This window comes from Corapipo altera, unplaced genomic scaffold, assembly GCF_003945725.1.
Source record: "Corapipo altera isolate COAL_440 unplaced genomic scaffold, ASM394572v1 61411, whole genome shotgun sequence".
Taxonomy (NCBI): Eukaryota; Metazoa; Chordata; class Aves; order Passeriformes; family Pipridae; genus Corapipo; species Corapipo altera.
In genome coordinates this window covers 24,783,152-24,797,228 of record NW_020884875.1, presented here as the reverse complement: position 1 = coordinate 24,797,228, position 14,077 = coordinate 24,783,152, and the positions used below count along the sequence as shown (strand labels likewise).

General features: G+C 36.9%; 1 protein-coding gene across 8 annotated transcripts in view; it reads right to left on the bottom strand.

The window, feature by feature from the left end:
- The window catches only part of VPS13A (vacuolar protein sorting 13 homolog A), a 99,419-nt gene extending 85,764 nt beyond the window's left edge, over positions 1–13,655 (bottom strand). For 5 of the 8 annotated variants that reach the window (XM_027635376.1, XM_027635377.1, XM_027635378.1 and 2 more), the window contains exons 1-11: positions 13,490–13,652; positions 6,621–6,664; positions 6,069–6,111; positions 5,050–5,145; positions 4,654–4,755; positions 3,890–3,999; positions 3,560–3,619; positions 2,378–2,437; positions 2,080–2,160; positions 1,608–1,665; positions 33–160 (exon numbers count right to left, since the gene is read on the bottom strand). In XM_027635376.1, the coding sequence (XP_027491177.1) occupies positions 33–160; positions 1,608–1,665; positions 2,080–2,160; positions 2,378–2,437; positions 3,560–3,619; positions 3,890–3,999; positions 4,654–4,755; positions 5,050–5,145; positions 6,069–6,111; positions 6,621–6,664; positions 13,490–13,589 (882 nt within the window). In that variant the 5' untranslated portion in view covers positions 13,590–13,652. Of the gene's footprint in view, positions 1–32; positions 161–1,607; positions 1,666–2,079; positions 2,161–2,377; positions 2,438–3,559; positions 3,620–3,889; positions 4,000–4,653; positions 4,756–5,049; positions 5,146–6,068; positions 6,112–6,620; positions 6,665–13,489 lie in introns of all 8 variants that reach the window. The other 3 variants (XR_003526359.1, XM_027635381.1, XM_027635382.1) reach the window with 2 other exon arrangements.
- Positions 13,656–14,077: the final 422 nt, after the last annotated feature.

The window sequence follows — 14,077 nt, the reverse complement described above, 5'->3', positions numbered from 1 at the left end:
ACTACATAAAACTTCAGAAAAGTAGTTTATACCTGTGGCTTGTTGAATTCAACAGTTATATTCTGTAAGTTTACATCTAAATCCATTTTTGGTGATGAAAAGTCAACATCAGATCGAGGATTCATAAGGAGTTTGGCTCTAGCTGAAATTGGGCGGAATACTAAAAAATACAAGTTGAAATAAAAAGTGTAATTAAATTATTTAAAACTATCATAAATTATATATATCTTAAATTATGCCAGATTATTAATTGTAAAATGCCAGACTTCAAAACATGAAGAACTCCAAAACAACTTAAAAATATAATACAATTTATACTCATTTTTCAGTTTCACTCTGGCAACATTTGTGAAACAAATGTTTACAAAACATTACCACAAATTTTTCTGTATGCAGTATTACGTGCAGATGTTTCAATTACTAGTTTATATTTGTAAAAAATATAATTTTTTTGGCTATGATATATTTATAGTACAAGACAGTTTAAAACATAGATTTATTTCACTATACATAACTCATATTCTGTAAGAATTATTTTTTTTGTGTACTGATGATTTTCTGTTTGATAAATTATACTCACAATAGTGGATAAAACCAAACATTCCGTATTTCTAAATCCAAGCCTAAATAAGCATGGAAAAAAATCAATACGGATCCTACACAAAATAAGACATCACAATATTAAAATATTCAGAGCAGAATTGTTTTATCGGTTCCACATTTTGGCAATATCAGGTATTCAAAGCCATGTTTATTTCAATATTTTCATCTGTTTCAGCAATTGATCCAACAATAAGAATTTGCATATTATTTGAATTTGTGTAAATCATATTTTTATCAAACAGAATTCTCTGTTTTCAACAGAGATAACTATAGGCTATCTACATAACAAATATTCCAAATTCCCTGAAAGGTTCATACAATTCAAAGATACACTTTTGCAAGATGAAACCATATTTACACCAATTTACCTTTGCTTTTTTTAAATCCTGGATTATCCTACTTTTATCTAAACACTGTGTGTGGTAGCATTTCTACTAATTTTCTTTCTGTATTTTGCTCCCTAAGCTTCATTTGTTATGCTTCTTATATGTAAGTATTATGTTTGCTTTTACATCAAGTGACAGAATCAGACTCGGTGATCATTATCTTTCTATAAAAGTCTCAAACTAAAGAGTTGTCCTAAAAGAGGTAGAATCGCCATTAACCACAGTTTCAAACTTGTGTGATTACCGTATTCACCTCTCACGAAAAAAGATACGTCGCATAAAGCAGGTGACCTCAAAAACATACTCAAACCAATCTGATTCACAAAACTTACATGGTACACATATTATTGCTAAACTTCTCAAGTAAAGGAATTAACCGGTGGAGGATTTTTGTATGACATTCCACTTGAATGATACATAACTCAAGACTCATTTTTATCAAGGCCTTTTTAAGGCTACAGATGTGGTACAGTATTCACTGGTCAGAAAGACTGTTACCCTTTCGGGACTAAACTGAAATCTTCACTAAGATTTTTGAGTAACAGCCAAAGTAGCAACCTCTGAGAGGAACTAAAAATTAGAATTAGGCACCTGTATCACAAATAAAATACCACTTACCAAAATCATAACCTTCTGGAATCACACTGTGGCTGGAAACTCCCTGTTTTAAGTTAACCTACACACACAAAGGAGTTAAAAGTAAGATGCATTTTATTTCCAGATAAAGTTTTACAATATAAAGTGTTAGCAATTTATTATAGGTCTCAGATAATCCCTCTTACACACCATAAAGTTCAAAATACTGATCTATGTTTTAAACAGAATGTCTAATTTCAGTTAAAAAAAATCTCTGAATAGTAGTAAGATGACCGTAAGTTGTGTACATTTTGTAAAAGACTTTCTCTTTTTAAACTTCCTCAGATAGGTGTTATAATTCCATCACATAAAAGCCTTAGCATGTACTATCCTAAAAATGTTTCTACTTACAAACAATACTGACATAAATGGAAGCAGAACTAAATGTGAAACGTGTCCTGTGTTTCCCAGATTGAACCAGAATACTAGATACACTATCTCATGCTTTACTTACCAATGATTCATCAAAACCACCATGGTAAAACATCTCTGATTGCACATTCCAGTAAGCAAAAAGGTTATCCAGTCGTACAAGCTGAAAATACAACAGGACATATGTATTAACACCTACAAATTCTTGATTAGTTATTTGGATTTCACAAAGTCTGGATGAATAAAAATATTCAGAATGTTACTTTTATTTTAGAGCCTATATAGTTACATGTTTTCTTGGTCTCACATTCTGTGGAAGAAACTCCAATGCAGCTAGTTTTATTGACATTTCTTTCTTTAGCATACAGTTTATACTATACCTTGTAGAACAACTTGGCAGTTTCATCATGTAAACATGGATTCCAATTCTTATCTGAGGTCTGAAATGCAAATTATACAAAGTTACTCCAATATCTATAATTCACCAACATCTTATCATAACTGAAATAAACCATCATCATAATTAAACTCCATGGAAAATAATGGGACACCATCTTCTGATTTAAGGTGATTCATCCATTATTTTAAGTGTAAACTTTGTAAGGTTACTTCCCCTAAAAAATACATATGTGCACATGCAGGCTGCACACAAGAACCGAAGATACAATAAAATTCTGTTTTCAGTACTTCAAACTGTTTTCCTTTACACCAATATCATTTTTAGGCATGCTCTTTGGATAGAGCTAAAGAAGGGATTGAATGCCTTTATAATTCTGGAAGTAATTGATTTTAGCTTGAGCCCAAAGAAAACCCTTAAATGTGCTAGGAACAAGCATTCACAAGACAATCATTATTTACTTAGACACATTTTCTTTAAGATTATCAGTTACTCAGCAAAAACTACTGAATCAGAGCAACTCAGGACAATTAGCATACTGCTTCCACTACATAATCTTCCAGAAAAAAAAATTTATACGATCTGTGATGACTATTCTTAGCACTTCAAAGTGGAGTTTGCAGTTTGAAAATTGAGCTCCAGTTTCAAAAAAAAAAAAAAAACACTTCCAAAAAAAGTCTGGCTTCCAAGAACTGCATGGCTTCTTTTTCGGCATCATATTTTATGCCTAAATGCACAATGTAAAGAAGTCTAATACCAAAAAAAAGTCATACTTTTTTTTTTTTGCTTTTTTTTTTCCCCTGCTCCCTGTTATCAAGAACTCACTTCCTTTCTTGAAGCTCAAGGCAGTTTCAGTAAAATATTCATAGATTCCAAATAGCCCAAATCCAACAAAGTGGATTGGCAAACACAAAGTGCAGCAGGCAGAAGAATTTCCTCCTGAACTTCTATTGTAATGATAGCACTTTATCTTTAATGGCACCCCTTCCACAATATTTATGTTGAATTTAATAAGCCAAGTAGTTACCATTGTGCATTGCTGATGATTATAGGTATATTTTCATTAGACAGCATGTTACCAGAAAGCATAACACACAAAAATGTAACTTAATCTACTGGTATATATTGACATGCTTTTTAGATAAACAATGAAAAATAAAATTACCTGCAAACTTAGATTCTGAAGTGAAATTCCAAATGACAAAGGGTTATTCCGATTTGTGATCTAGTAGAGCAGGGGGAAAATACAAAAAAAGGATTATGTCATAGTCTATAAGATACAGTTGACTAATAATTTAAGTATCTTTATGTTTTGGTATGAGCTTTTTATCAGTTTTTCTTTTTCTTTTCCTTTTTTTTTAGACTACAAAAATGCCACAGCTTTACCAGGATTCTCTCAACATGGAAAACAACTAGGAGAAAAGAAATCAGACAGGTTCCTAATTTCATGTTACACTGCACAACCCTTTATGTTAAGATATACAAACGTACTTACATCATCTTCATAGCGGATATGGATGTTGGAAATTTTCAGCTGAAGATTTTTGATGACCTGAGTAACTAGTTTTTCTACAAAAGTGTCTTGTGTCTCCTCTTTTACTTTATCTAAAAGAAAATAATTTGATATTTTATTTATATTATTTTTAAAACTAGACAAAACAATAACATAATAAAGTTTGCACGATAAATGTCTGATTTTCTATTCCATTGTACTCTAGTTGTATAAAAACATGTTCGCTCAGTATAATCCGAAATATTTATATCCTCAGACTAAAAGGTTTCACAGCTTTATTACCTGCTGCATGAAGAACCAGGTAGTTCAAAAGTATGACTTGCACCCACCAATATTGAAGGTGGCCAATAAAAATTTCTTAAAAGTACCAAAAGTCAAATTTAAAGAGCAGACTTACCAAAAAACAAAATAAACAGAATGTTTAAAAGGTTGTAATTGTAACAATTTTTGCTACTGGAAACAAAGGTAAATTGTTTCTTATGAAAGAAGAGGAAACAAAATGTCAGGCAACATCTGACACAAATAAGCAGTATTCCAAAAGCTCTACTTAGACCTTGTCAATACCTGAACCCTTTTATTTTCAGGATCCCAGTTCTGCAGTAATAATGGTAGTTACAGCTAAACTGTAACTAACAAGTTTTTAAGTATCCAAACAGGAATCTAGAAGACTTTGACAAAGTCTGCATCTTTCTGGATTAAAATAAAGAAAGAAATAGCATCACTTTCTTAACTTTTCCCACTCTTACCTTGGTTAGCTATCTTCTGCTTTGCTTCCTCTATCCTTTGCAATTCCCTTTGTCTTGCTTCCAAGAACTGCCTGGCTTCTTTTTCAGCATCATATTTTATGCCTAAATGCACAATGTAAAAAAGTATAATATCAAAAAAAACTAACGCATTTTCTTAAAGATGGTGTTTCAAAAGCAGTAATTTTTACATTTTCATAACAGTTACATAACAGTAAAAAATTAGGTGATGAAATGCAAATTAATTACAGGCATCCATTCCACTATCTGATTGAATTTGCTAGAAGCATCTGCTAGGAATCAAGCTCATTCAAATATCATCAACCTATTCCAGATACTTATGAAATCCCAGCAATCTATCCACTTCTTTCTCTACATTAACTTACTACATTAACTTACTGGCTGTGGGCACAATAAGCAAATAAACTCCATCAAGAACTGCTTCAACAGGTTGAGTATAAAGGTTTTGCCATGGAATCTGTAGGTTAAGTTTACCTAAAAATACAGAAGAAAAAGGTTGAGGTATACAGTTAAATGGTTGACAGGGAAAAAAATTAGAAATATAACTGACATTAAACACAAAATCTTTGAACAATTATTACACTGGACAGAAAAAGAAACAGTGCATCTGAGGCAATGTCCTTCATGTTGTATTATTTTTTACACAACACACAAATAAACATGAGGCAAGTTTTTCCAGGAGCAGAACTATCAAGTCTCTAGATCCTCTCCTTACTCACAAGAATTATATTCCCTCTTCATAACAGCAACCTCCCTCTCCTTGTAAATCCACTGCACCACCCTCAGGAACAAGAAAAGCACATGGGCAGATCATACATCATCAGTCAGTTAAATACTATGTTTTGTGAACACAGGGATCCTGAGGTTACAGTGTCTCTCATTCTTCATCCAAGCACCAATTTTAATAAAATATTAAATCAGTCACTGGGAAATACATATTTCCAGGGTAGATTTGAAGGAAGTATAACGGCTTCACACTTAGTTTGCTTTAAGGAACCACTAACTTTTACAAGACAATCAACTTGCAATGAGAAAACTTTTCATTTTAGCAAAAACAAGGAAGGAGGATGGAAAGGGAAGTGAAAGGCAAAAATCAGTTGTGGAGTCTTGCTAAGACAAGGAATGAGATCCAGTCCTGCCCAATGGCTAATTTTTGCTGTGTTGGGCTCTTTTCTCACTAACATTGAAGTGATTAAACAAGACTCCACTATATTTTAACTTTACCATCTCAGAAAAGGAGCCATCAAACAGGTTTTTTTTCCAGAAGAGACAAACTTCAGAGCACACAAAGTATGCAATTCAAGGAAAGTAAGGAAATTACTTGCTTAAGATGCCTGAGTGACTTGCAAGGAAAAGCAGTATGTTTAGAAACTCCCGCATGATAAAATGTAACTTACCAATATGGCCTACTTTAACTTTAAATGGCACATCCATCTGACTCTGAAAGAAAATAGTTCAGAAAATTTAAGCTCAATTCAGCAACTTGTGAAATGCTGTCGCAGGAAAAGACATTATGACAACCTTAACAACAAATTTACCCTTCGACCACTGAAAAAAAAATTCAATATAATAGATAAGCAAACATCAGGCTACCCATTTAGACTGTTGAGCCATGCTAGGCTAAACACATTCCCAACAGCAAGTTTCTAGGTTCACGAGCTATAGGAAAAAAAAGATCTTTCAGTATTCCTTTTGATCTAAACATATTCTTTTAGCAATTGCAGAGAGTTCTCTCATGTAAAAAAAAAAAAAAAAAGGCATATACTTTCACCTTTAAATTTAATCTAAAATTAATCAGATAATCCACACAGGGGTACAGAAAACAAACCAGTAAGCTTCCACTTAAAAGACAGTGTATCCTAAAATAAGAACTAAAAAATGCCCACCAAATCCAAAACATTGTTCATGAATAATTTTTTTATGTTATATTTTTATTTTCACTAGCTTACCAAGGCATTTTCTTTTATTTCCAGATTGTTCAGTGCTACAGCTCCTAAAAGAAAAGAAGCCAATAAGTAAAACTGCAATAAGAAAAGTAGTAGTGGTGCATACTAAACATCCCTAAGTCTGAATCAGTGGGTTACAGAAGTCCAGAAAATACAGGGGCTAATGTGTATGTCTTAAACATCAACAGCCAGATAGTCGTGGAGCCAACCAGGAATTCTATCATTTATGAAGATGTTGAAGAGCACAGGGCTCAAGATGGAGCCCTGTGGAACCCCACTAGCGACAGGTCACCAGTCTGATGTCACCTCATTCACTATTACCGTCTGTGCTTGATCCATGAGCCCACTGCTCAACCACCACATGATGCATTTATCCAGTTGCGTGCTGGACCTTTTGCCCAGCAGAATCTTGTGAGAGACATTATTGAAAGCTTTAATGAAATCCAAAAAGATTACATCAACTGGCTTCCCTTGATCAACTAGGTGGGTTATATAAAAGGAAATCAAGTTAGATAAGCAGGACTTCCCTCTCAGGAACCTATGCTGGCTGTGACCAATGACCAATGCTGACATCAGCCTTTCCAGAGAAATACTACATGTAGAAGGATGTTTTTTGATATCTGGTGACTCTGCTTTTAAGCCTTACGATACATACATCTTGCCAGGAAGAATAGAAAAGAGAAAAAAAATATACAGGCAAAGACAGCATTCCCAACAATAGTCTATAACTACTCTAGTAACTATAACTACATAGTCTTTGTGGGTAACAGTAAGGTGACAGTTTTATATATCACTGGGTTCAATTCTATTCTAAACTTATTTCCTGGTAAAGCTTACTCTGCAGAGACTATTTTAACACTAAAAAAACCTTATTTGCTTCTCCAAGAAGACATCACTAATTGTAATTATATTCATAGCAAGTAATCCTAATGGTATCCAGAGCAAAGGTTCAGGTTTGTAACCAAATTAGCAGGTGCAACAGGCCACAACATGCAATTTCTGCATGTCGGCTGAGCCATGTTAAAAACACTGACATGGAAACCTTAAGACTATACAACACATGAAGCAGTTTAACTAGGTTGAGTTTCTTCACTGATTGCTAAGTCAACATGCCCTCTCATTTTTCAAGGGTCTGACACACGACACATTTCAGCTGAGGCACAATTACTTAAGCTAAAACAATTTGGGGGCCCTGATGCTTCCAAAACCAAAGTACTGCAAAGTAAGGATTATCTTAAGCAATTTACAAACAATACTTTGTGATGGCATAATTATTTCTCATTTTACCTGAGCACATCATAATGGCAGAGAATAAACATGGTATCGGTAATGTTTCAAACACAAAGACAATTCTACATCAAATGCTGGGATTTGGAAGTGCGGTACATAATTCTTCACTGTTTTTCCTATACTTATGATTTTACAGTTAAAAAGTTTAAGGTTTTAGTTAAAATCATTAGAAAAGATAGCTATTAGTAAAACTCAAAATATCTCATTTTAGTACAAAATCACTGAAACACATTTATTAAAATATAACAGTTTACTAACAAAAACCTTGACTGAGGGTCTGACCACAGTGAATGGACTATCAAAGCACAGAAAAGGCTAACAAAAGAGGTGCTGTGTTTTGTATATTTAGGTAACCTTTCTTTTTCCTACACTTGAGAGAGAACATAAGAGATTGACTAAACATTCCTATTTCCAAAGCCACCACACCTTGGAAAGCTTGCACTCACACTCACAATCTAAAATGCAGCTACTGACCCTGTCAGTATTCTCTTTGATTGCCAAAATTTAGTCTTTATCACACTCAGCCATTTCACTTGAAATGAAACAAGATTCAAGCGCAACTGTACTGAATCCTGACTGCTCTGTTGGGGGTAGGAGGCAAAAAAACCAATAGCCCTCATAAACAGAAACAGAAAAATCAAGGAGGCTTGTTCCAGGACGTAACACAGCTAATGAATTTTACTATCTTGGAGCACTGACAATAGACTTTAATTGCAAGAATACAAAAATACATCAGGATTTAATTGTTTGTTTCTGTTGTTGGTTGGTTGGGGTTTTTTTGGTAGGGTTGGTGTACCTCTGTTGGGAGCAACTGGATGTTTCGATGACAGAAATGCATCCAGTGCATGGTTAAAAATTACTCAATTAAGCAACCTTGAAAACTGTATATACAAGTAGTTGGAGTTGTATAAATATCTAGGTTTAAACACGCAGGTTAGCAGCCAAAGCAATAATAAAAGCCAGAACATTCATAAATACTTATAGCAGAGTCTGGGATTTACTTAGGCTACACTATAAAGCAAATTCTTACGTTTACTGATCTCTAGACATTGTAAACAATTCAACAAAAGCAAACAGTTGTCAAAATACTGGAATAAATAGGTTTATAGTTTTCATTTTAGATACTCAAAATAACTTCATGGATTTGAGTGCATGAACCAATGTCTACTACCAAGGATTTAGCTTTCAAGAATTAACAATCAGTAAACACAGTAACACTCAGTAAACCATTTCACCAAAGAGGCCTAACTGAAATTTTCTTACGGTTGTAAACAGAAGTTAGAGGGCAAAGAAAATCAATCCACATAAAAATCCACAGATTTTACCTAACTAAATCTGTGCTGTCTTGTAAATAAGGGGTGGGGAGAAGGAAGGTAGATGAGAGAAACAGAGATGAAAGATCAGAAACTGAGAACACCTCAGCTGGAATCTGATCAATACCCAACACTCCTGCTCACATATTTCAACAGCATTTCTACTTTTTACCAACAGCATTGTCAGCTTGTGAACCCTCCTGACCACTTCATACTGCCTTTGCCAGGCTTTTCCTACTTATGTTTATGCTGATAAATATTCCTGTTTAAACAGGTCATTAAAGGCAGAAAAAACTTTAGATACTATTCATCCCCCAAATGAATTCAAATTACCATTATGTAAGGAGAAGGGGGGAGGTTGCACCTGCTATATGCTTGCACCTCCTATACCTAGACAAAGCAAGGTATGCAAAACTAGTTATCCTTTACTATAACAGTAGCTGTAATCAAAAGAAAAAGTAAAAAATGTTTTTACAAATGTTACAAATGTGTCAATTATGTGCCTATATCATCTTAATAACAGAGCTGCCTCGACAAGACATACCAGATATTCAAATAAAAAGTGAAGAAAAATACGCTTGAGACATTACCTAATAAGCAGGTGTTCCAAGGTAATAGAGAATTAAGTATTTTAAAGGGCAGTACAGAGGGTCTGGCCAAGACACTGAATGAAAAGTTACTTAGACAAAGTCAAAAGAAAACAGTTGCATTGTGAACGTGGATGAAAGTGTTTGATCTCTGTACTGTTTGGAAACCTCACTGGCACTTCCTGTCTAAGATAACTGTATACATCTCACATTGCTGCAAGCATTTTTTCAGGTATTGAAGTATAACTTTACTAGGTCTAGAGCATTCAAAAATACCTACCTTACCTAAATACTTATCTAACCTTTTATCTAAGCCAAGTACTTGCACACTTGTTAACACAGCTCATTGAAATTATCTAAGTGAAGGCCAGAACAAGAAGGGGATTAAAGCATAGTCCTTCCCACCAGCCATTGCTTTCTGTGATGGCTGCCTAACAAAGTAGCCTTTTACCCTGAATCATACTAATGGAGTTATTTAGGAACGCTATTTCCTTCCCTGTTACGTTCTCTCCTGAGTCTTGGCCTTTCCAATACTGGCCTTACATGTTCAAAGTACATTTGTTTTCACTTGTATAGGTTGTCCTTCCTTCTCCTTTCTGCACTGCCTTTTATATTTCAGGTCATTCATTTCTTGCAACAATCTGAGCCATGAGTGTTTCCACAAATCACATCTTCCTTTAGTATTGAGACAGTCTACATTTTTACCATTCAATCTGAGAGCTTTTTAACAAGAAAAAAATTTCTGTAGTTATTTCTGTGTTCATGTATTTTGTTTGAGCAGCATCATCACACAACTTTACTACATAGATTGAATCTGGATAGCTTTAATATGATATGATGAATTCTCTGATTTATGAAAAACCAAAGTTAATGTTAAGCATGCTCATTAAAAACTCATTAATTAAGCTCTCAAATTTACAGAAGCTGAAACCTCTGTAAAATTAGGCATTATACATATATTAAGAGTCTATCAACAGGTTATCAGTCTTAATTTAAACAGGCCAGCTATAAAATACCACAAGATCACAACTTGCTTCCTACAGCATTTAAAAAAAAAATAAATTCCCTTGGGTACTAAATCATTCAGAGGCAAAAAAATACATGCTTTTAAAAATTTAAGATACAGATATATAGCACTTGTGCAATGCTCTAGTACTCAAAAAGCAGTGGCCATTTGTTAGAAGGAAAAAAAAAAAACAACCAAACAAACCAAAAACCCCAAACACACAACTTGCCTTTTTTTTTTTTAATCACTACTAGAACATTTAATAGATTTAGGAAAATTTAATTTCAATACGACATGATTTATGTAAAATTTAGCAGTTTTCTCATGACACACAAAGACAAACACTGCATGGAAACACACAGCTGTAATGGAAATGCTTTGGGAGCATGCAGGCAAGCACGAAAAACTATAAAGTCTACACAAAATATGAAGACAAAAAATAGTGGTGATTTTTTTTTAAAAGACCTTAGTTCCAGAATTTTAGTAAACAGCCAGCCAAAAAAATTATCAGTAGACTTCAGATACACTGCGAGTGTTGGAATCTGCTAATCAATGATGCACTCCATATAAAAACAGTACTCTACTGCTATTACTGCCTTTTGGTTAGCAGAATGCAATTTCTAGGTCCTTTGAGATATTTGGAATGAAAGAAATGTTGCAGATGCACAGACCATTTAACACAGTTTAAACTGCAAAAAAGCATAATGCAGTAGACCAGGAAAAAAATAAACTCCTAAGGTGATGCTTCACCAATGCTACACAGCAGTTCTGGGCCTCTTAGAGCAAGACACAGATAGTTTTATATACCCATTTTCACAATAAGCAAGTAAACAGCCTGTGTAGAGAAAAAAATTGTTTTGCTGTAGTACACAAGCACTGTTCTGAGAAATGAGAAATTTCATTTGAATAAAAATATACTAAAGTCTCTAAAAAATAAGAACTACTTGAAAAGGCAATAATAAAAACAAAATCAAGTTACATGCACATTAAAAAAACTGAATATCAAAACTCCAGAGAAAAATTTATTGAGATTTAATTAAAAAAAAATAAGCAAGACAGTTAAAGTGCATCTAATCTCATAAGAATTGCCTCACAGAGGCATAAGCTGCCATGAGTAACCACCAGCAATCTACAGAGCAAGAAAAATAAACTTTTCCTTTTTTGTAATGTATAAATATCGCCCAAAAGATTTACACATTGTTCCATATCTTACATTAAATATTCTACCTGCCTTCCCTCAACTGAAAGAAACTATGACAACTTCAGAACTTCAGTACACAGATCAAATAATTAGGATGACACAGTTTTGCTGAAAGATACACTAAATCAAACCTTTCAAATAAGACTCGCTTAATCAGTAATGGATACGCTATACTGAGCCTTACTGCTATAGATCAAGGACTACCACCTTCTCTCCAGCACTTACCTGTCATGTTGCAGTGTTAAGACTCCATATAGAGACTGAACTTTATGAAGATGCTACAAATGCCTTGACTAACTGACAGAAAATTACTGCAGATATGAAACCAAATAAGGATGTCATTTCGGAAAACAGAAGCATGAAAACAAAAATGTCCATGATGCAAAAAGCTCCAGGAGAAGCTTACAAAATCTGATTAATGTATATGAGTATCTAAGAATGGATTTGCACATAGGGAATACCTCGAGGGTGCTTCACACCTACAGATGTATGAACACACCTGTAAAAATCCCTGAACCTCTGTGTTTGCTTTTGCTGACGCTACAGACACCTGGAATGCACCCTCGAAGTGGTCACTTCGTCGCTGCACACGTCTGTGCCTTGACAGACCTTTGATACTGTTTTCTTGTACCTACTAAAGGGGCCTCAGGAAAGTACATTTAAACAGAACACTCCTGCCTTCACAACTGGCATGTTAATTTAATTCTATAGACCACTGCCTACCTCGCCTAGTACAGCTGGTCATCACCTCTGCAAACATCAAGGCAGGCTTTACTCCTGGGTTTTTAAGGCTAAGAGTGACAAATATTCTAGACCTACAGAAGACAGCACCAAGAAGAGACGGGACGTCACTGCCGTTCGCAGAGAGGCCACTCACTCCCGCGAGCACGACCCTGACACTCGAATACCATCTAAACCATCTATGCTCAGTTCATTTCCGGGCGGGGAAACCGCCCCTACGCCAGTTTCACATTCCCACAGAGCCGGGTCAGGCTCCCAGCTCCAAGCTGCCCGCCCAGTCCTTCCAAACTTTACGCGACCGCCAGAAGCACTGCGGCCAGCGAAGGTCCGCCCCATCAGCAGAGACCACGGGCTGCCCATGACTCCCTAGCACTTCGCCTAGGTTTCTCTTTGCCCCCCGCCAGCTGTTTCCCCACAGCTCCTCCTGCCCGGCCGCTCCCTGCTGTCGCAGGCGGCGGTCCCGCGGACACCGCCTCCAGCCCGCCCGCCCCCACGGCTATTTTTAAGCCGCAGGCAGGTGGAGCGGCGGCTAAGCTGTCGGGCAGGCGGTCCAGCACGGCTCAGCACGGCCCTGCTTGGCTCGGCAGGCCCGGCTCGGCACGGCTCGGCACGGCACCGCCCGGGGACACCGCCAGGGACACCGCCCCAGCCTCTCCCTCCTGCGGGCGGCAGGGCGAGCCCGGACGGGCAGGAAGGGACGCAGCGGCAGCAAGGGAAGGCAGACAGGCCCATACCTCCCCAAATGCCCAGCTTCAGCTGGGAGCTGTCCAAGTTCACCACGTAGTCGCCGAGGAAACGGTTCAGAACGTCCACGACCAGCGACTCAAACACCATCTTGCCCCCGCCCCGGCACCAGCAGCAGCGCCGCCGCCCCGGCTCCTGCAGCTGCGCGGCCGATCGCACCGCCCCGCGGCCCGGGAGGCGGCTCCGCGCTGCCCTCGCCCCGCCGCCTCCCCTGCGCGCCGGCGAGGGAGGGGCGCGGCTTGGCCCAAGCTACGGGAGCCGGTGGGGGCCCCGTATTTCGGCCTGGCTCAACCCGATCTTTCTTGTGGCCTCTTCGTACGTACAGAGATTCTGAGGGGAAATGCAGGGGTTTCGCGCTAGCTACTCTTGTTTGCTTGTAAGGTGTGAGTTAACACAGAATCTGTCAGGTTGGAAGGGACCATCAGAGAAGTCATCTGGTCCAACCTCCCTGCTCAGGAAAGGTCGTCCTAGAGCACGTGGCGTCCAAACGGTTCTTGAATATCTCTAGTTAGGGAGACTCCACAACCTCTGTGGACAATCTATTCCAGTGCACAGTCACCCACACAGTAAGGAAGTTC